Raw genomic sequence first — 24310 nt, forward strand, 5'->3', positions numbered from 1 at the left:
ATGAATGAGACACAAAGGTAACCTTTAAAGGTTCCAGTGGGCTGTAAGCCAATGGGAGATGGCCAAGAGCTGTGATTGGCAGCTTAACTTACACTGGTGGTCAAGCAGAGCGGTGGAGACAAAGTAATGGGCCAGTGAGTTGTAGTGATTGGTCTTCAGATGGGACATGGTAGTCCAGAAAAAGGGCACGTTGTTTTTAATGGGGGCCTGGATCATGGACTGGTGAACTTGACTGTAGGTCTCACCCACCTGAGAAAAGAAAGGAGAGAGGGGTAAATGTCACAACCACTCCAGACAGAGGAGTAACTGTAGGCTTTGGGAAAAGGCCTGCATACTGATAGGATCAATTGGTCATGTTTTTATACAGTTACATGTAAAAATAACTCCCTTCGCAATGATGCCCCAAGGTTGAATTAAAAAAAGAAAGAATATCACAGAAAAATTCTGTCAATTATTTTCTTTATACATACAATACTTTTCAAAAGTTTGGGGTCAATATGATTTTCTCATGTTTTTGGAAAAAGTGTCTTATGCTGCATTTATTTGATAAAAATAATGTAAAATATTATTACAGTATAATATAACTATTTTCTATTGCAACAACAAATGTAATTTGTTGATGATCCTTCAGAAATCATTCTAATATGCTGATTTGGCAGATGAGAAATATTTACATACTCGATCAATGTAAAAAAAAAAAATTGTGCTGCTTTTTTGGATGAAACTAAATAAAGGATTTCAAGATTCTTTGATGAATAGAAATTTCAAAACAACAGCATTTATTTGAAATAGAAATAATTGGTGTCTTTATATGCCTTTATGGTTTAATTTAAACTAACTAATTTAAATCATTTATAAAGCTAGTGAATTTAGGCATCACTACATTATAATGTACAAAATTCAATCTGAGATTTGCTAAAGATGGCTTTTAACAATTTTATGTGTGTGTTTTTTAAAAAAAACTAATTTCTTTAAATGGACCATTAGATGACAACAAAGCTAATCGAAATGTAAAAATGTAAAATATCCAATATCAACTAAGACCAATAAATACATTTTAAAAAACACTCCAGTGTATCACAGATAGAGCCCCACTGTAATATGACTTAATTCTTTAGTCTGAAAACATTCAACAAGTACCTTGGCAGCCTCTTGTGCCATTTTGAGCAGGCTGAAGAACTCATTTCGGATTCCAGGCAGAGTGATCAGCTCAAACATACACTCCTGCGCCTGTGCTAACATCAGCCGGATCAGCATGCTCAGCATTGCAGGACTCATATCATAACTGGGAGTGTGTGTAAATGTCTCCTTCAAGAAGTGCAGCACACCTACAGCAGAACATACAGAAAACCGGAGAGACTTCAACATTATATCTACAAAAACCAGTCCCCTTATATTTGCAAGCACAGCATAAATTAAACACTAAATTCTAGATAATTTCTTATTTAGCTTATATAAAATAGCATTGTCATCCCTTTAATTTAATGACTTTGCAAACACATAGAGCTTAAAGACAAAAAAAGACTTGTAGGACAGTGTGTCAATCAATTTCTGTAATAATCACAGCAACAAAAGGGGAGAGAGATTATATTGGACATTCTTTCCGGTGGAGATATACAAAACAGTCTATGTGATGAAAGACAGCAGGGTTGGCTGTTTTGATGGCTTAAGAAAGCAAGCCAAATCTCTCTTTATGCTGCTGTTATTTTAAGGAGGTTAAAAACCAACACAAGCCACTGAGTTCCCATGAGCCTGGTGACAGATCTGCTTTTGAGAATTACATCATGTTCACTCCCCCTTAAAACACAACCAGAGCCTGAATACACGTCTGTTCTCATGAGGCAGGTCTTCAACCACGGATCATCATGGATAGGTTTTGGGTACCTTCTCACAAACTTATCTGCATATAAGAAGTACATCTACTCAAAACCTCTCACCTGCAGATTTCTGGAAGGCAGCAATGGCGTCCTCGAGTCCAGCTTGTGTCTGTCTGTCGGCACGGGTGCCAATCTGGGAGTAGAGAGCTGCCATGTTGAAAACCATGCTGGCTTTCTCCAGAGAGATGTTCTGCTGGCACACAGGCATGCCGGTAAAGGAGTCATACCTGCATATGCACAAAAAAATGTATGTTAAAACTCATGTTAGGCTTTTATTTGATTGCATATGTAATGCTGTGTTAATAGGAATTGCATACTATATGTTTTTAACAGTTCCATAAATTCTCTCCAGCACTTTTATGACGACACATTTTCTTTATTTATAATGTCATCTCCCTTTGTCTCTAGGGTAATAAAAGAAACAAAAAGCTGACATAGAAACAACAAACACAGTGCGACAGCCCAGTCAGACCAGTTGTGTGTTTCCGCTTAATGAGTTATGTTTACAGCTGCTACAGACCATTTTGCAAGATGTACATAACACTGGTCCAGAAGCACTTCCTGTTTCAGTTTTTTAACACTACATAAAAGCTGGGATAAAATACAACCAACAGAAAATATAAAACTGAAATCAAAAAGTTAAACAAACATCTTTAAGATGTTTTCTTTACATGTGAAATAAAGAAAACAGTTTTGTTGTTTACATCTTGCAAAATGGTGTAAGAAATTATAGTCTGCTCCGATCCAACTTCCACTCCAATATAGATTATATTGAAAGGTTCCTTCACTTAAAAGAGCTTATTTATCATAGAATCAATTCCTTACAATCTTAAAAGTATCACAGTCAGGTTCATCACCTATAGCGTGGGAAGGACAGCAGGTATTCAAGAACCATCTTGATTAGGGGGCTTCAAAGAGATGTTATCACCTTAAACATTTGGCCGTATTGCTTTAAACATTTGGCCGTTCTTATTTGAAAGAAGATCAAAGACAGAACACAGCTGTTACGACAAGAGCAACTTCATTTACATGAAGAGGACAGTAACAGGATAAAAGGTTGAAGATTTGAATGTTCGGGGTTCATTCTGACGCCGGTGAACCCAAGGTGCTTCGTGTGCCTTGCCACTGCTAAGCTGTAAATAAACTTCATTTTTGAGATCTTCGATGTCCACGTAATTTTTCTTACATTGGCGAGCCACCCTTCCAGGAGGTTTCCAACAAAAAGCGGGGAAAAGGTAAGAAAAAAGCTGTTTTCTTTCATTTAAGTGCTGTTTTGTCAGGAAACCCCTTGTTTAAAAAAATCTAGAAAAGGAAAATTTAAGGACAGAAGAGAATTTGGTTTATTCAGTCTTAGCAGGAGGAATTGTTAAGCCTATTCTGTACGATTTTGTTTAAGATTCTAACGGAATTGAATCAGCCCGAAGCAGTGTGGCGGCAGAGTTGTTTTGGAATTGTTGTTTCTAAAGTAATTGAAACAAAGTGCTTAAGTGTAAAGTTTCTAAAGTAACTGAAACTTGGTGTTGGCCTCTTATAATTCTGTTAAGATTCTAAAGTAAGTGAATAAACCCGAAGTAGTGTGGTGGCAGAATTATATTTGATCAGTTGTTTCTAAAGTATCCGAAACAAAAGTGTATGCAGCCTACTTGAAACCGATTGTGAAGTCGTAATAATTCTGAAAAAATTCTAAAGTAATTGAATAGATCCGACGAAGTGTGGTCACAGAATTATTTCACAACGATTGTGTTTTGTATAGTAGATTAGTGAGTCTGACACCGTGGCTGTGTGAAATTTAAAACAAAAAACCTGAAGCAGTGTGGTTTTGCCCGACGTGTGGCAGTGTTTTAAATTTTATAAATATTGTTTAAGCCCAAAGTTCTATGGATAAGTCAGCTGTTTTAAGAAAATAACATAAAACCCGACGTAGTGTGGTTTTGACCGACGTACTGTGCAGTGTTATTTTTTTTAAACTGTTTTGTCCAGTGAAATTTATGGTTTAAAAAGACTGTGGCCATGGTTAAGTTAAGCCTCAGGTAGTGTGGCTATCTTGTTCATTTGCGTCCGAAGTAGGCTACTGGAGCTGTGAATAATTAGACTAACGAATATGCTAAAGGAACTGGATAACGTGTTGTGATTATATCAGATGTTGGGAATAACTATTAGATCACGAGATAGCCTACTGTAAAGTCCGATAACACATTTTGAAAATGGAAGAAATGATTGTGAAATACGTTGCTAAACACGGTACACAGGGAATGTTTGATGGAATAGAGAATGTTGTTGATAATCCGTACAAGTGGGCCATCTCTAAGTTGGAAAATGATCCCAAAATGCCTAAGAACAAAAATGGGAAAATTGCTAATGCGCTTCAAGCTCTTTTTGCTTCATACAAAGTAACTAGGAGGAGAGTAGATGAGTTAGAGGCTGAAAATGAGCGACTCAGTGTTGGGGTAATTTCTACAAAAAATTACCTGGCTAGTGAAACGATATGGAAAGAAGAAAAGGTAAAGATGCAGAATGAGATCGCACTTCTTAGAACTAACAATAGTATGCTTAAATCATCTGTGGAAACATTGTCCAAAAATTTGGAGGAAGCAAAGGCGGCTTGTCAGTTCATGATAAAGAGTGACACAACTGAGAAAAACCACAGTAAGACATTGTTAGGTGTCAGATTGTGTAACCCAGTTCCAGAAATGCCAGATTTGCCAGATTTACAGGAAGACAGAGCTGAGGGTTGGGAAAAAGATTCTCAGACATGCAATAGCCAATACTCAGACTGTACAGTCAGATTTCCCATGGCACCGGTACATACTACGACGACTATGCATGCTAGTGAAGGAAGAGAAGAACCAATGACCTCTACCATAGTCCGAGGGTTTAATCCAACTGAATTAGAATCTATGATCAAGAATATTGGTAAATTTGATCCTGCCAAACAAGATCCATTAGATTTTCTGAAAAACTTGGAGGAATATGCTGAAGTGTACAATTTAACAGATGGTGAGGTGTGTGTTGTGTTAAGATTGTGCTTGCCTGACACTTTGTCTGGAGCCTTAACTCAGAATGTAAAGGACAGAAAGGCTAATAAGTCAGAAAGGAAAAAGGCACTGCTTGAAGTCTTAGGTGTGATGTCAGTTAATTGGGATAGAATATCTGAGATGCGCATGAGGAAAGGGGAGCATCCAGCCGCATTTTCAGAACGATTATTGGAGATGTTTAAAACTTTCAGTGGCAATCCTGACCTGACATTACTAAGAATGATGTCAGTTTCAAGACTGCCTTGATTAACAAATGTGACCCACTCACCCGGTCTGCTGTCACAATGCTTGTGACTCCACTCTCTGAATACAGTGACATCATTGGTAAAATGACACAGTTTTACAACAATAATGCTAATGCAAATAGTCAAATGAAAACTGTCAAATCTAGACATCCAGTTGCTGCCGTTGGCGGGAGAGAATGTTCTACTACGTGGTCTAATGGTTTCCATCATAGACCAAGGAGATTTGCAAGAATAAATTCAGAAGGTGTTATTATTTGCTATGCATGTGGAAAAGCTGGTCACATTGCTAGACATTGTCAAGACAATGAGAGACCTCTGCAAAGCTTTGTTTGTCATGCATGTGGAAAGGATGGTCACATTGCAAGGCACTGTTTGGAGAAAAGAAAGGAAGATCAGGAAGTTGTTTGTTTTGCTTGTGGACTGATGGGGCACAAGGTAAGAAGGTGTCACTTGTCACACAAAAGAAAGATGAGCTATCATGGTTTGCTTAAGAAAATACGCAATTTAGAAACCCAGTTGGCACTGTTGAAAGGAAATAAAGAAGTGGTTCACACCTTGTCCAACGTATCACCGCATGAGCAACAGGACTGTAGCTCAGTCTCAAGCAGATGCTGATGCAAATTAGAATTAGGTTTATGATAGTAACACGTTTTAGAAAAGGGTTTACTATCAAAAGGGGGGTGATTCTTTATGTAGTTGTAATTTATAACAAATGTTTTAATGACATTATGTTTAGGAATATATATATTTTTTTGTTTTAAATATTACCGATGTTTAATGTTTTGAGATTAAACTTCTGTGACTTTGATGTTTGAATGTGAAAAGATGATTGTGGGGGAAAGGGGGGGCAACCTCTTCTTTTGGTCATTGTTTCAGATATAAGCATCGAGATGTTTGCCTGAAACGTGTAACCTCCGGAAAAAAGATGACATGGTCGTTTGAAGGACGAGAAGGAAGTAGAACCAGTGGAGCCAGGGGATTCTCTCAAGAAAAGAACAGAGTAGCCTACAGAGATTTCCAGACATGCAAGATCCAGAACTCCAGGCCTAAGAGACCTAGAAACCCTGAGACCCACCATGGGATGGATGGAACTGATGAAGAGGCACAGACTCGAACACACCAGTGACTGCTTCTTCTAGAAGAACTTATGGTCCATGTGAAAAAGATTGGACAATGAGAAAAGAAACGAGAAGAGATCAAACCATTTCAGAGACTACGGACAGCAGTCTTTGCACATAGATGGAAAACAAGTGTGCAGAGGACAGACCCACTCTAAGAAATGCACAAAGACTGAACATGAAGAGACAAGTATATGCATACTCATTTGCATTAGATATATTGTTGTCAAGTGGATGCACACATGTGGATAAAGGATGTCCACACTGAGAAAATGAAAAACCACACACACACATTGTTTGAGTTATCAAAGCTAAAACAAAATGCTAACATCACTGATACACATTGTGAAGAAAAAAAAAAAGTGTTGACAAAAACAAATGCATGATGGAGACTTGGCTATTGCCTATACTGGTTTACTTTGAGATGTAACCTTTAAAACTGCTGTTTGTGTATGTATCATTCTTATTATCGGTAAGTGCTTTAGGTTATGTTGTATGTGTTCCATGTTGAAACGTCAGGTTGAAGATAATTCTATGATCAATATTGGACGTTCCCGTTGGATGTGATGGTTCTTGATTACCTCTCTCAAACCCAAATATTTTTCAAAAAAAAAAAAAATCTTAACAAAAACTATGATAAGTCTGCTCAAGTGAAGTAGAGCTGTAACCAGTGTGCATGAGGTGTCATTCCTATGACGGGTAAGACTTCTCCGATGGCCATAGGGGGGCAACCTAAGCCAGGGTGGCACCGCCACTGGGCACCTGCCCACCAGGAAAGGGAGGTGTTATTTAGGAAAAGGGAGTGGATCTGATGCTACTTGTGGCCAAGAGCATCATAGGGGGGATTGTAAGAAATTATAGTCTGCTCCGATCCAACTTCCACTCCAATATAGATTATATTGAAAGGTTCCTTCACTTAAAAGAGCTTATTTATCATAGAATCAATTCCTTACAATCTTAAAAGTATCACAGTCAGGTTCATCACCTATAGCGTGGGAAGGACAGCAGGTATTCAAGAACCATCTTGATTAGGGGGCTTCAAAGAGATGTTATCACCTTAAACATTTGGCCGTATTGCTTTAAACATTTGGCCGTTCTTATTTGAAAGAAGATCAAAGACAGAACACAGCTGTTACGACAAGAGCAACTTCATTTACATGAAGAGGACAGTAACAGGATAAAAGGTTGAAGATTTGAATGTTCGGGGTTCATTCTGACGCCGGTGAACCCAAGGTGCTTCGTGTGCCTTGCCACTGCTAAGCTGTAAATAAACTTCATTTTTGAGATCTTCGACGTCCACGTAATTTTTCTTACAATGGTCTATAGTAGTCGTGTATAAGTTCATTACAAGCATATTCTATGATATGCAACCTACCATGTAAAAAAAATGCCAAGCTGGCGTGTAGGGGAGAAAAATCGAGCCTCCAAGAAGGAAAGTTGACTGAAGTAGTTGGCAAGCAAATCCACACCAGAAGGATTACGACTGGGGGTCCGACAGGCCTGAAAAACACGCATTTACATCTCATTGGTTAGACTTGTGCATCTGTTTTTATCAGATTTATTTTATCCTAAACTTCAATTAACCAAGAATCAAACACGACACCTTTTACAGATGTTCATACCTGTCTCAGGTCCATCAGGTCATCGATCTGATCCTGAAAGTTTGAGCCGTCTTCACTGTAGTGTTCCAGGATGTAGTCCTGTTCAAATAAAGCATTTACCACATCAATTCCTTGATAATGTCAACACAAACACAAAAAGGCCACAGAGTCACAAGCCTGTTCTCCTGGTTAAACTTGTCTGAAGACAGATGTAACAATAACACTGTCATAGATTCACCTACATTTCTATGTCATTACAGGTTGAACGCATTTGATTGATCCTCGTCTCTCAACAAACATCTCAACACCCACTTATTTAAAAGATAATAAAACCCAATGCATCAAACACCACTGTAGACTTTCAAAGCAGCAATTAATGTTTTATTGAGTCTTTGACTTCCTTGTTTATTATTCTGTGACCTACTTTCTGTTTTCGCTAAGAAAAGCTTTGAGAACCATGAAAACCACCTTGATAACTGAGGTAAACATTGAGTGGTCGTCGGGAAAGAAACTGACCTTGAGAGGAACAGAGAAATCAACATCTTTTGTCTCCTTCAGTCCCAGAGGGATGAGAGGGATGCTGGCTGTCTCTCTGTAAAATGAATACAAAGAGGGAGAAGAAATTCAATTTAGAAAAACCAAAAGGAGAACATTTTCAGTAGGAAAGAATAAGGCTTCAAGGCTGACTCAGAAAGGCCAGACCCACTAATCTGCGTGTGACTCAGAACCGAGACATGCTTGTGTACGTAACCCCTTTCACCCACTACAAACACCATGACAATTCTCTGCGAGTTTCAATCAGCTCTAAGACTAAAACCGCAGATACCCGTGTAAAGTATGGTTTACCACCACAAGCCTATTAACCTACTTACGTCATAGAAAAATATTGACTATTAAAAAGATTTGACCTAAGAAAGATGTGTCTGTGTGTGAGTGGGTATGTCTGCTACATTTTGTGCTGATCAAACTTTGTAAACTTCAGCAAACTATAATAATATGCATGTTGTCATTGCATTAACTACAGTGCTTGCACTGGTGGGGCATTAGCTCATAGCAGGCTGGGTGAAGACAGACTAGAGAACACTTGAGTGTGAGCTGATGAGAGGCAGTCCTGGTCTGTCCTGATTGCATCTAGATGACAGATAACAGAGCAGCACCAGTGTGGTTCTGGGAAATGTTTGTGAGAAATATTGCTGGATCAGAGGAAATTTCACTCGTGCTTCAAGGAGATGTGCCTGTAAACTAAATTCTCTATGCCTAAGAAAAACAGAATTTTAGTTAGACTGTAAGGACATTTATGATTCTAATGCTATTAAATATTTCTTTCAAATAAATGTTGTTCTTTTGAACTTTCTATTCAGAAAAGTTTTAAAATTATAATATTTCACAACATTACTGTTTTTATTGTATTTTTAATCAAATAAATGCAGCCTTTTAAAACAAACTAAATCTTTCTGACTTTAAACTTTTTAACAGTAGAATAATATATATAGTGATAAAAAAGTTTGAACATTTGGAGTATTAATTGATATCAATGCATTATGTAATATATATATATATATATATATAATCTCGATTAATACAGTACATGCTGTATACATTTTCTTCATTGTTATCTAATTCATTTTGTTATCTAATTCTTGTTATCTAATTCCAATTCATATTTAATTTTGTTAACTAAGGTTAACAAAATGAACCTTGTTGTAAAGTGTAACCAATTTGGCCGTTCAAATTCTGGAACAGACTACTTGCGGCCCAAGATACAAAAACTCACTCTCAAACAGGAAACAAAAGATAATTTCAAACTCCTAGAGAATAACAATAACATGTCCACGTTGCAAATGTAACACTGAATCACACATCATAAAAACATGTTGACATCCACCATGTTCGCCATGCACTATGTAATAAGAACTTCAAAGAAGGCAAACCAATCACAGTGCAGAGAACATTTACTGCAGTGATACACAGAGAACAGAAGACAGGTTTGTCTGTACACTCTTCAAGCCATGAGAAAAAAACGTTTGGTTCAAAAACAGACAGAGAGGGATAGAAGGGGGAGTAGGGCATGAAAGAAATGAAAGAATGCAGTTCTGTACTTATACGGACACAGACACACACACAGTAAGCTGGAAGCCAGGTGCAAAAGAGAATGCCACATTGTGTGCAGTTACAGGAAGACCTTGTTCTGTTTGGTCTTCATTGCATGAAACACTGCACCAATGGGAATATTCCTTTTCTCACACTCAACAATATTCAGGAGGTGATAAGGTTTGTTTGTTTTACAGGACAAATAAAGAGGGTTTGTAGTAATTTGAAGAAACACATTTGCAGTGCGGATGAAGAGAGTAACCGGAGATTCAGGAGAAAGAACGCAGGCTGGTATGCAAGAACTTCAAAGTCAAAAAGCACAACCACAAATATACTCACAAATACAATGCCTGTCCAAAACTGACACACCTACTGCTTTATTACTGCTATTAGTACCATTTTAAAGCAGCACATTATTAAAAGTATGCAAGGAAACAAATGGAAGTATTAAACAAACTGAAACTTTTAGTTTCTTCCGATACCTATGCTGGGGTTCTTTAACCAACGTCAGACACCTGGGATGCTTTTAAAATGGAATAATTTAAACACTTGTTGGTAACTTGAATTTGGATTTAAGGATAATTTGAGCCAAACCCATCTGCGACAGATCATAGCATAGGATACATTGATTATATATATATATATATATATATATATATATATATATATCAACAAAACAAATTTCAATTCAAAAGATCTAAGATTTTGAGAAACATAAATTCAGTCAAACCTGCCTTTAAGTTCATTAGACACACCTCTCACTCAAGCTGAACTCCATAAAGCATTAGACCAAATGCCAAATAATAAATCACCTGGACCTGATGGACTTCCTGCTGAATTCTATAGACACTTCTGGCCAATTCTATCTCCTTTATTCCTCAAAGTTGTTCAAGAGATTAAAACTACCTCGACAATACCAACACACATGAATACGGCAGTTATGACACTATTGCTAAAACCAAACAAAGACCCAATGCACCCGTCTAGTTACCGTCCTCTCTCATTAATAAACACAGATTTAAAAATCATTACCAAAGCATTAGCTACTAGAATAGAAACAGTTATCCCCATGTTAATTCACCATGACCAAACAGGCTTTATTAAACACAGGAATGCTTCAGATAATATGCGCAGATTATTTAACCTAATTAACCTTGCCCAACAACAACAAAAGCATACCAAAACTATAATTGTATCACTTGACGCCGAAAAAGCATTTGACAAAGTTAACTGGACATTTCTTTTTAACACTCTACACAGATTTGGTTTCGGAGAGTCATTCATCCACTGGATTAAAATATTATATACTTCACCTAGAGCCACAATAACAACAAATGGGATCACATCACAAAGTTTCACGCTTCACAGAGGAACCAGACAAGGATGCCCACTCTCTCCTTCTTTATTTGCTATATTTATAGAGCCACTTGCAGCAGCAATACGACAAAATGATAATATCAAAGGAATACAAAACGTAAACACTCAACATAAGATCTGTCTTTATGCAGATGATTTATTGTTATGTTTACAAAACCCTTATAAGTCATTAAAAGAAACCTTTAAAATTATTAATACCTTCTCAAAATGTTCTGATTATACAATAAACTGGAATAAATCAACAATATTACCACTTTCTGAGGGTGCCTGGGATCCCACAACTCATGATTCATCTCTTCCACTCCACACTGGCAACATTACATACTTGGGTATCAACATTTCCTCCAGACTGTCAGAGTTGAATAATCTTAACTATATTCCACTTTTAAAAAAAATTGGAGATGAGCTAAAACGCTGGACTAACCTACCACTGTCACTTATCGGTCGCATTGCTACAATTAAAATGAAAATCTTACCACAAGTCAATTATCTATTCTCAATGCTTCCAACAACACCCTCCGAAAAATGGTTTAAATCACTTGATTCACTAACCTCTCATTTCTACTGGAAAAATAAAACACCTAAAATATCACTAGGAAAATTACAAAAAACAAAATCACAAGGCGGCCTAGAAGCTCCTAATTTTCTGTATTACTTTTTAGCAAATCAGCTACAATATCTATATAAGTGGATTCATAAAACTAAATATAATAATTCATGGATAGAACTAGAACAAAACCATTGTAAAGATACCTCAATGTCAGACCTTGTCTTTCTACCAAAATCAATTCAGAAAATGCCATATTTTAATAACATTACCATTGCATCAACTCTGACAGCCTGGTGGCAAGTAAACAAAATTAACAAATCACCACTAACATCATGTAGACACACCCCCATCTGGTTCAACCCTGATTTTCAATTATGCAATAAACCAATACATTTTCCATCTTGGCGACAAAAGGGAATCACTCATCTCCATCACTTATTTGAAAACAACCAATTCATATCGTTTAAAACATTAGTCCAGAGGTATGGTCTTGGGGGAGAACAGTTTTTACAATATCAACAAATTAAATCCATAATAAAATCCAAGATTAACATAATTAATAACCCACTCCATCCCCCTCAGTTAATGGAAGATATAATGAAAATCACTAACACCAGCAAACTAATATCAAAACTACATAAATGTTTACTGAACAATGATACAACAATTATAATACCCAAAAACAAATGGGAAAAAGATTTAACCTTCTCCCCCAACACCGACCTCTGGAAAGAAATCTGTAACAACACATTTTCAATGACTAATAATGCTAACCTCCAGCTTATACAGTTCAAGATTATTCACAGGATTCATATCACCGAAAAGAAGATGTTTTTAATGGGCCTGAGGGACACAGACGTTTGTTCACAGTGCACACTGGGGAGCACAGATGATTATTTTCATGCCTTATGGACCTGTCAGTCAGTTCACTCATTCTGGATATCAGTGACCACAAAACTATCCGTTATCATGGGTTGTGAAATCCCTCTTTCTCCATCACTCTGCTTACTGAACAACTGCATTGAAGTTGATAATCTCCCAATCAATTACAAAAACCCACTCCTAATTTCTCTAACTATCGCCAAGAAAGTAATTTTGCAAAATTGGAAGTCCAAAAACCATATACACATCAATCACTGGACCAACCTTCTAATAGAATACATCACATTTGAAAAAATAACATATACTAACAAGAACATTATTTCTAAATTTCTTGATATCTGGAACCCATTCCTAACTCATCTTCATATACATCAGTAGCCTGGGACCGGACCAACGCACTTCCCCAATCACGTTTACAAATTAATAATAAAATATTATCTGTGTATTACTGTACAGCACTATAATAGATGCCCCTTATATATAGGTATGAATGTGTGTGTATATATGGATGTATTTGTATGTATGTGTACGTGTATATAAATGTTTGTATATGTGTATATGTATAATATTTGATAAGCTGTATACTTTTATAATCTGCATTTTATCACTATTTGCTATATATCTTTATAGGGTGGTGGTAGTATGGAAGATGAAATATATTATTATTATTATTATTATTATTATTATAGAATTATGAGCCCCCCATTTCTTTTCTCTCTATAAGTAACCAGTCAGAAAATACTACGTATAAATATTAGTAACATTATTTTCTATTTACTATTATTATTTATTTTTATGTAATTTTATTTTTATTTATTTATTTTTTTTTTTATTATTATTTATTTATTTTTTTTAACTGGGTCGGGCGTCTGGCCCGGGTGCTGTTGGTGGGCGCGGCTAGCACGCCCTGTTAGTGATTGGACTAAATGGCCCTTCCCCTTCACTACCTCTAGCCAAACCCCTCCCATCAAGTAAAATAATTCTTTTTAAGTGATACCAGGGTTGGATGTGGTGTCTCTGGCTAGGGAGCTAACCAGTGTACGCCTCGGTCCAAACCATGGGACAAAAAAAAAAAAAAAAAGGGGGGGGGGGACCAACCACCAATAACACTTGGCTGTGTCAGGTCACAAACAGACTAGGGGAGCTTGGTTTGGAGGTGCCTGTTGTGGTCCCCCGGTGGAAAAACTCAATGTAGCCCAGAAGTATAACGATGGGGGTTGGGTGTCACTGAAGGTGGTGGAGGGGAATCGTGTTATTGAATCGAGAGGAAACATCTGTGTCTGGGGGGCCTGTTGGTTGCGCTCACTGGCAGTTCTGGGTCAGCCCTCTGACCCAGAGTTTAGAGCAGATGTGCAATAAAAATAAAATTAAATGTATTCTTATTGTCATATTGCTATTGTCACTACTGTTGTAGATTGCTATAGCCTATATTACTATTATTGTACTGAATATTATCATTATAAATACCATCATTGATACTGCCACCACTAACACTAATACAGATACATTTATATATATATGTATATATTTCTTTGTGTTTGTCAAAGTCTCTATCATATCCTCTACAACTATTCAGATACTACCGAATTGCATCACAGAAAGGATCTCGTGTGCCTACATATACCACTTTGTCGATAACTGTGTGGGGCTGTTGTGAGTTTTTCTGTTCTCTGTTGTTTTTTTTGTTGGTTTTTTTTTTTTTTTTTTTTTTTTTCCCCTTTCCTACTTCTGTATTGTAGATGTGTCTCACTGAATCTTACCTGGTATGTGTTACTGTTTTGTTAACCTGCAATAAAAAAATTAAAAAATAAAATAAAAAAAAAAAAACCTGCCTTTGTTAAACTCGGACAGTTCACCGAAAATTAAGACAAGGGGTGATATTTTGATAAAAAAAAAAAAAAATTCATACAAATGGTGTTGTTTTGGACCCTACTGGCTTGAAGTGTGGCTTCCATTTAAAACATTATTAAAAAAAAAAAAAAAAAAAAAAATATATATATATATATATATATATATATATAGTGTTCAGCAGAAGAAACACATACAAGTTTGGAACAATATGAGGGTGAGTAAAGTAAAAAAAAAAAAAAAAAGTAAAGGATGGGTGAAAAAAAGGGGAGACTTAACTAATTTTAACAGCTTTTAAGTGAGTTATAATTACGGATGTAGGTCAGGGGTTTAGAATCAGGTGCAGATGTCTGCAGGAGGTTTTTCTGCTTTACTATGAACCCTTCAGGCACAGGGGATAAACACTCTTTCATTAGTGCTTGGCCTAGAGGAACAAACCTCAGACTGTAAGCCTCAACATGTTATGAAGCTAATGCTGTTGAAGAACTAGGCCAATACTGCTCAGTTTAGCAGGGTTTGAGCTGAAAATATGTCTGAGCTTTCTTAGAGCAGAGAAAGACGACGGTTCTCGTGCAGAGGTTGAAGCAGGCCAAACACACTCAAGGGTGCGTGTACGTGTACACACATTCTCACTCACAGTGGTCTGAGAGGCAAAAGAGGGCTTAGAGGATTTAAAGAGGACTAGAATGCAACTGTAACCAAGGAAACACACTCTAACCTAGAAAATAAACAAAACATACACAGCATGATGGTTAAAAAAAGCATGACTGCATTGCCACTAATGAATCCTTTCATTTTGGCTGCAGGGTTTACTTTGTATGCCTAATGAAATAATCACTTAAACATCCTTGAATAGAGAAGACGTGTTTTCCTCTCTCTATTGCCATCTAGCTTATGGTGTGACCATCCAAAGCCATGCCATTTTTTCACATATGATGATTCTGACAGAATTTCATTTTGACACAAAATTAAAAAGAAAACTTGAACAAACTCCTGCACATCCTCTTCTGACACGTGTGAGAGGAGACACGTGCCATGTGTGTGAGAAAGGAGGATGAGCATCATCAACCCGCCAACCCATCTCTGCATAAACCTGTCTGACCAGTTGTATGGAGGAGTCTCTATCTATTGGAAATTTGATTCATGTAAAGATTGACCAATGAACCTGCAGCCCATGTCTTGTCTTCTCTTTAAAGGCCCAGAAAGTCATTGAATAAAATGTTTAAATATTCCATGTGACTACAGTGGCTCAACTATAAGTTTATCAAGCAACGAGAATAATTTTTGTGCGGAAATAAAACAAAAATAACAACTTTATTCAACTATTCCTTTTCTTCCTTCTGAGCCTGAGACGAGAGTTCAAGAGATTTCCACAACGCATGCGGGAGAATTGTGATCTCCTTCAACTCCTTGCGCAATTCTTACGCATGCATCGTGGAAATCTCTTGAACTCTTTGTCTCAGGCCCAGAAGGAAGAAAAGGAATAGTGAATATAATTGTTATTTTAGTATAGAATACTTTTTGTGTTTTATTTCCACACAAAAAGTAAGTCTTGTCGCTTGATAAACTTATAGTTGAGCCACTGTAGTCACATGGAATATTTAAACATTTTATTCAATAACTTTCTTGGCCGTCAAGTTTCATTCCCTTAGGAGCCTATGTAGAGGTGATCCAGCTCTCAAATGTAAAAAAAAATATCTTCATTTGTGTTCCGAAGACGAACAAAGGTCTGACTGGGTTGGTACATCATGGGGGTGAGTAATTAATGACTTAATTTTCATTTGGCTTAACTAACCCTTGAAGTTAGCTACATTGAAAACTGATGACTGATAATTTCTTTCTTTTTCTGAACACAAAAGAAGACATATTGAGGATTGGAATATGGGTAACCAAACAGTTAATGGAACCCATTGACTTTCATAGTAATAAAAAATAACTATTGTTGTTGTTGTGGCAGTCATGTAGCAGGGACTTAATACTCAAACAGAAATTGCAAAAGAATTTTTCACTATTTTGAAGTATATCTGAGTGAAAAGGCTTCTCAAACAAGAAATAAAAAACATTGGGTAGGACTTTTGTCCATCAGGATGTGGTGGGGTTGGTGGATTGCTAATTGCTGGAAACTTTTTGAATGACTGGATTATTTATGTCCAAACAGAGAGATATTTTGTATAAATTTGACCTTTCGTAAATTTCCTACTGGAAGGCCTTATGACTCTGTAGCAGGAGCTCACAAAATTCCTTCAGAGATACAAATCATAATCGCATAAAATTTATGTGCATGCTTACATGGAATCTGTATCCACAGAATTTCCAAAAAAGCTTTGCTGATTTCTGCAATATTCAAACATAAATCTACATCTTCATACAGGGCAGTGAGCAGGGAGTTTAGCAGAGTGTCTGCTCTTATATCACTCTGCACACACCCCTTACATTACTGTAATTCATCAGGGAGATAAACTGGACATGTGCGTGATTGGTAACTGTGCATCCTTTTCTCTAGAATGGATCTTAATCTGCCTTGAGGGAGTAAGTTCCCACTGTATCTTTCTTCATCCTAATCAGTGCTATGTGTGCGTGTACTTACTGTACGTTCTGATAAACTTCCACAGAGCTGTTGAGTCCTTCCAGCTGTTCCATAAGCAGCTGTAGATCTGAGTTGACATAACTCAACTCCAGCACCACCTGCTCCCGAACCTTATTATTGGACGTCGCCCTTGAGAAAGAGAGGGAGAAAGGATAAGCAGAGGTCATAAAAACATGACATCATTTACACAATTTTACAATGTCTCTGGTTTGAAATGTCCTGCTAGTTCAACATCTGCAGTACAAAAGGGGGAGGCTGATAAGAATGTAGCTTTTGTTATTTTGTGTGCTTACCGGCACATGATAAAAATAAGTGGCAAGTGTGCAGTACAGCCACGCTCGTCTAAGAAAGGTATTAGAATTAAACCACACAGTCCTGATAAAACACTCACTCAATAGGAAAAATAAATATGCCTGACTTAAGCCAATAAAACACCACATTATAGAGAGACAGACGAACATTTGAATAGCCCCGTTTCATCTGTGACTTCAAATCTAAAATCTTGTCAACGGGAGGAAGTGAGGTGAAGGTGAGGCCAGGTTGGACTGCATGACACTCGAGTTCTTATTATCACACAGGCAACATCACACACAGTTGTCACACACACAAAGAACCACATTCCTTGTCTAACAAACAACTTGGGGAAGAGTACCAAGTTGTAATACTATTAATACTAACAATAATTATATAATGTGTGACAATGTAGATCAGGATGTCTTTTCAAGTAGACACATTTCAAGTAAATATAACTCTTATGAGTCATGTTTGCCATTGTTTAATACCCAACACAACATCCCTCACTGATGGAATCACATCAACCCGAGTGAGAAATTAACCTCTCTCTCCTTTTCAAATCTTTAATTACAAATATATATGTATGTGTGTATATATGTGTATACACATATGTGTGTGTGTATAAATATATATATATATATATATATATATATATATATATACACACACACACATACATATATAAAATGTAGTGGTTCACTTTCAACATCAGAAGGGCTTTAAAAAAAGCACACACACACAAATGCATGTTGACAGGGTGGGACGTTCCGAAATAAGTACTCAATGAAACCGGTTGAGCATGTAGGCTAACTCAAACAAACACACAAGAATGTGGATTACAGCCACTTAGATCAGAAAGATGGGTTTCTCAATGCCACCACAGAGAGAGAGAGAGAGAGAGAGAGGCTGACTTCCTTACAATAAATTTGTGGTCCCTTCACCTATGAACCACAAACCTCTGAGACCCATGAATGAGAGAACATTCCAGATTACCTCTGAACATAGAGCAGCTATGAATGGAAGGTAAAGAGATTGAGTAAGAATACACAATCCATCCCAATATTATACATCAGGCAAGGAAAAACACTCATAAATCCGGCTCTATTGAAGGGCTATAAAACTGACTCATGAACATCATTAAAATGCGTACAATCTTTAGATCTGACTCACACATTAAACACAGAAGTATTTAAAGTGTTTCACTGAAGTATCGACAGAAAGATCCTCAGGCAGCGTTTGCGTACGTGCGAGAGACGCACTACAGTCACCTCACAAAGTTTAACAGCTTCTGCTGATATGTCTGTGTGCGTGCCTGTGTGAACGTGTAAAACAGGCTGACAGAAGACCTCAGGGCCATTTACACACATCACAGCCTTGCAATGACCTCACTAGTGTACCTGTCACAACTGTCACCTGTTGACCAGTTGGAATTTGACTAGAAACATTCCTTCGAGATTAAAAGCAAACTCCTTTTTGCCTTGTATCTGCTTGGATCCAGCCTTGTTCCAGCTCACAAGATCCATCCAAATGCCAGCCAATGTCAGATAACAATAATTTAACCAACATATCAACCTACAGAGAGTCAAAGAGAGCTTGTCCAAACTTTATTGTTCTGTTAAGATTTAAAGCCACTTTGATGTCAAAGTAAATCAAACGCTCTGCTCCAAGGACCAACCCAGGAGGTGTGTCCTTCAAAACCATGGAGACAACAGACACACTTAACATCCCCATGGTGACCGGTTTGTCCAATGTTACAGTGTATGCTTATCATACAGGGAAAAACATTGGGATCTTTTGAGAGAGGTAATGTAATGCATGAGCTGTGATTTTCACAACAAGATACAGCAGCAGGTCTGTAAACTTATGTCAAATATCACAAATATGTGTCATTTCTGAATGAGCGTAGGATGTCAGTGCTTCTCACTGGCTCACGTTTCATTTATATGAATGCTTCCTTGAACAGAACTGAAATCTGACAGACAGTCTAGCACTTGCCAGGTTTACAATCAGGCAAATTATGTCCTACAATCAAACCAAAGAACAATCAGAGCTTTTGTGTCCCGACACAATTTGCATCAGTTACAGTATTCAAAACCATAGATAAACTGAAAAAACAGATAAAACAGTTTTTTTTTTTTAAAGAAATTACTAATTCAATTCAGCAATAACACATTAAATTCAAAAGTGACTGTAAAGACTTAAAGCAAGACTAAGTAAGATGTTTTACCTAAAAGGGACGATGTGTACTTTTTTACGTATTTTATTATTTAAAATCAATATTTTTAGTCATAAATATGTCCTCAAAGGTCTACTAATACCTCTGCCAATAATTTGACATCCTTGTAAACGAAGAATTTATTATCTTTATATACATAAGACGGGTAGGTCCACGGAGGCTCCCATGCAGTTCTGCCATATGGAAAAACTATATTAGCAGAGGGACAAAAAGTACTAGGCCAAAGTGTTTCCACAGTGCGTTTTTGTTCAGAGCCAGCGTGACGTGACTGAAAGCAGCAAAAACGGAGAAGCAGTGAGAGGTGCTTGTCACTACCCCGGCAAGTTTAAAAAGCTGCATTACAAATCCTCGTCGCCAGAAAAGTCCAAAATAGATCGTAAAAGGAAACGTGACCGGAGATTACAAAAAAAACACGAGTTAATGTCGGGATTGCTTTTTCCAGGTGGATAGAGCTAATGCAGGAGAAAGATACACAAGATCGCTTGATACACTTATAGTTGAGCCACTGTTGTCACCTGGAATATTTTAACATTTTCTTCAATGACTTTCTGGGCCATAAAGTTTCAATCCCTAGGGTGCCTATGTGGTAGTGATCCAGCTCTCAAATTTAATCAAAAATATCTTCATTTGTGTTCCGAAGATGAACGAAGGTCTTACGGTGTTGGTACAGCATGGGGGTGAGTAATTAATGACTTAATTTTCATTTTTGGGTGAACTATCCCTTTAACATTTCACATTCAGTCTTTCACTGTACTTTTACTTTTTGAACAAAAAAAAAATGCAGTCTTTGTGAGCATATGAGACTTCTTTCAAAATGATTTTAAAAAATATAAAAACTCTATGCAACTAAATAAACAGCTATTTTGGTAATGACATTCTGTTTACTGCACATCATAAAAGTGTTTGTCAATAAGCCATACCAATTGAAGAAAGTGAATGTACTCAATTAGAAAAATTATTAATTTTAACAAAGGCTAATTTAAAATGACTATTTTTGGTTTAGGTTTTCACCCCAGTAAGCCTAGAATTTTCAGTTTGAACAAGAATTTGAATCACTATTCAAACCACGTTACTAGTTACACTGAACAATCGATTCCAAATTCTTATTCACAACGTTTGGTTCTAGAAACACCAGTGCCAATAACAATCTGTGAACTGATGTGTTCTTTGTATGAAAACATTCTTCCTTGATGCCATATTAGCGTGCTACAGAACACCAGAAAGGTGACACTAAAAAAAATTATTTGCATGATACTTTGCATTTTTAGTTTTCGTCCAGTTCGGCTATAGTAGTACACATGGATGACAGCAGTTAACATTCAAATCAGGGCCAGTATTTGTTATCTGGCTGCTAGAATGTTCGAAAAAGGACTTTCCATGGTAAATATATCTCAAAGAAAAGAAATAAACTGATCTAAGCAAATCAAGTTTTTTTTAAGAGATTACGGGTGAAAGTATTACTTCATCTCTGGCAAAATGGGCTTTCAATAAAACGTGACTGCCTATACAGAAAGTCGAAAAGATTTTTGAAATTGGTGCTACAGTACCTGGCTAGAGAAAACATAAAACCTACCCTTTTAGACTATCATGTTGCTGTCTAAGGTCACTCCCACCAGTCTGCTATGGATACACTTAACCAAAAAAAGGTCAAAAACCACCTCGCTTTTTTTTTTTAGGGAATACTTCTTTGCAAACTTTTAGTCATGATTCCGCCCAAAAGAAAGTACAGGTACAGGTAAGAAAGCTATGGTTTCAATGTCCTAGTTCTAGGCTCCACTGGTATCTATCAGGTCTGTAAAATCTCACAAATAGCATTCCCAGCCTCTATAGTCATCAGCTTTAACAAAGGCACAATGTTACTGTATCTATCATCAACTCCAAATCTAAAGGTAAAAATGCTAATGGCTCAGCTGACAGGTGACATGAGAGTGCAGATGAGCTCCAAACACTGGCTTTTGCAAACATACAGACAAATTATTTGACGACAGGTTAGCAGCAAGGCTTCTGACTGAAACCTCACCTCAAAAAGAGCAAAGGATTCCTCCAAAACAGTGAAAAGATTTACCCGACACAGAGCCCGGTATAGTCCCAGATACTTCAAGACAGATGTTGTTATGCAACCAAAGCAAAACATTGAATGAAAGACTACAAAGCTTTATTTAAAAGAAAACTTGTTTCGTCAATGATTGAAACATTATTGGGTTGTTTTGGGAAAAATGTCCTGCATTTGTTTGCATATCCACCCACATCACATGCCAGTAGACAAACATGTGAGGGTGATAAAGGAGCGCTTGTAAGTGTGCTTGACTTACTTGAGGAGGTTCTCCGCTCCAGCTCTCATCCTCATCTGTTTGATGATTTTCTGGTTGAGAACTGCTCTTTTATTCTGCAGTTTACTGCGGCCAGTCTGAGCAAATGGATTGCATCCCTGTCAGAGAAAGAGATGGAGAGAAAGAGATTAACAACAATTTACATGGGTCTTGGCGCGATGGCTCCCTATAGACAGCTAACATAAAATGAATTTATTTTCTGTTTTTATACACTGTGAAGTTGAACATTTCACACTTTTATAAATAACAACTGCAATGCATTCCATAGCTCCTATAAAAGATAAACACACAAGCACATGCCAGCCGACACATCTTGTTACGTCAGTAAGGTGTGGCGTACACAGTACATGATGTAAGGAGATCAATTTCACACCCAGACACACCTATAGAGAGTATCTATCTGTCATAAATCTGATAGCTGAGGGAGGAGGTCTGATTTATAGGAGGCTGGTCTCAATCTAGATGGATAAAAATGCAAACTGCTCACTGCTCTTATCTTGACAAATATTCTATGCATAGATTCCACATCAGGTACAAGAATGAAGTCATCATGGAATGCTGCTTGGTTTAAAGGTGACCTCTGTGGAGTGGTGCTTCATGAGATACTATTAGAAATGGACAATGGACTGTTTGCTCACAAAATTTCACCCAAATCTCTCCAATGTGACTCTTGAATTATGATACAGTAGCAGGTTGTATAACCAAAGTCAATACCATTTTCTATTCTTGCAACAGCCATGACTAATTTTAAACAACACAATATTTTTTTATAGACCATTTCACAAGATGTAAACAACACTGGTCCAGAAACACTTCCTGTTTCAGTTTGTAACTGTTTTCTTTATTTCACATGTAAAGAAAACATCTTAAAGATGTTTGTTTAACTTTTTGATTCAGTTTTATATGTTCTGTTGGTTGTATTTTATCCCAGCTTTTATGTAGTGTTAAAAAACTGAGACAGGAAGTGCTTTTGGACCAGTGTTGTTTACATCTTGTGAAATGGTCTATATAATGATTACTATCGAGGTTTATCTATCAAATTTTAATTAAGACTTTGGCGTTACAATGCTTTAAAATGCAGATGAGTACAGCTCTGGTGGAATAGAGACACAACGCACCTAAAAGTGTCAGATAACACACAGCTCATATCTCTGTCAGTTACCAAAACCCCAAATGTGGGAGGAAAAAAAACCCACACGTGAGATACGAACATGTGCAGTGCAGAGAGCCTCTCATATTGCATGGCATGACAGACTAGCTGCCCTGTGAGGATTAGTTTACACAACATAGGTTGGCTGAAATGCACAGAAAATGTAAGCTAGTCAATTCAATTATATAATATGCTTGTCACTTTTGTTAATAATCTGACTGAATGTGAATGTGGTCTTCCATAGTCTTCTGCAGTATAAACATGGGCTGTCTTTCAATGCAACAGTGGTTGTCAAAAGGACCAGACGTGACCTCTTCACATTCTAGAATACTGACCATGGCAATGTTTAGCGAAGCAGATCCAAATAGCTGCCAGCACAACTGTGCTCCACAAACATACAGCAATTACCCTGGACTAACAGTGCAGACAGAGCAGAAACAAGGTCCTAATCAAACCAGGGCACAAATGAGACAGGGCCTCAACTGAGTTGTATAAGTGTTCAACATTTTGCAACCATTATATATGGTAGGTTGTCCGCACAAATATGAGGCTACGGTAACAAATATTAATTTATATTCTTCTTAGCCTTGAGCATATCCAATGACTAACCGTTCTGTCTCAAAGTTGGGCTACAGTAAACATTAAAGAATTAGGCAACAGGGAGTATGCTGTTCTGATGATATTTTTCTTTTTAGTTTAAGATGCACTCTTTCCTTATTAATCATAGTTGATCGGTCACTTTACGTAATGCTGCCTATGAGATGTTCAGAAGCCAAGTTATACTAATCCTAGATCACAGAACAGCTTCTCTTGCCTATACCAGTACATGAGATGGGAGCATCTGTGTTTCATTAATGTTTGTGGTTTGGCTATGCACTGTCACTGGGCAGATGCAACACTAATAGGAGGAAAACTGGGGGGGGGGGGGAATGCTGAATCTGCGATTCAGTTTCTCTAAGCAGTGCAGCGCAAGCAGGATCAGCTCAGGAGGAAATGGACCAAAACCACATCACCGGTCTGAGCCAGCTCCCACCTGGTAACAGGCCTGAAACCTTCTCGCTGCAGACTCATTTTCCTCACTCCTTTTCA

General features: G+C 37.3%; 1 protein-coding gene across 1 annotated transcript in view; it reads right to left on the bottom strand.

The window, feature by feature from the left end:
• The window catches only part of rhpn2 (rhophilin, Rho GTPase binding protein 2), a 35898-nt gene that overhangs the window by 9574 nt on the left and 2014 nt on the right, over window positions 1-24310 (bottom strand). Inside the window, exons 2-9 of the mRNA XM_039657496.2 lie at window positions 22054-22169; window positions 17212-17340; window positions 8393-8468; window positions 7898-7975; window positions 7651-7775; window positions 1938-2104; window positions 1141-1328; window positions 93-249 (exon numbers count right to left, since the gene is read on the bottom strand). Coding sequence (XP_039513430.2) covers window positions 93-249; window positions 1141-1328; window positions 1938-2104; window positions 7651-7775; window positions 7898-7975; window positions 8393-8468; window positions 17212-17340; window positions 22054-22169 — 1036 coding nt within the window. The remainder of the gene's footprint in view (window positions 1-92; window positions 250-1140; window positions 1329-1937; window positions 2105-7650; window positions 7776-7897; window positions 7976-8392; window positions 8469-17211; window positions 17341-22053; window positions 22170-24310) is intronic.

The sequence above is a fragment of the Pimephales promelas genome, chromosome 1 (assembly GCF_988280905.1).
Source record: "Pimephales promelas chromosome 1, fPimPro1.hap1.1, whole genome shotgun sequence".
Classification (NCBI taxonomy): domain Eukaryota; kingdom Metazoa; phylum Chordata; class Actinopteri; order Cypriniformes; family Leuciscidae; genus Pimephales; species Pimephales promelas.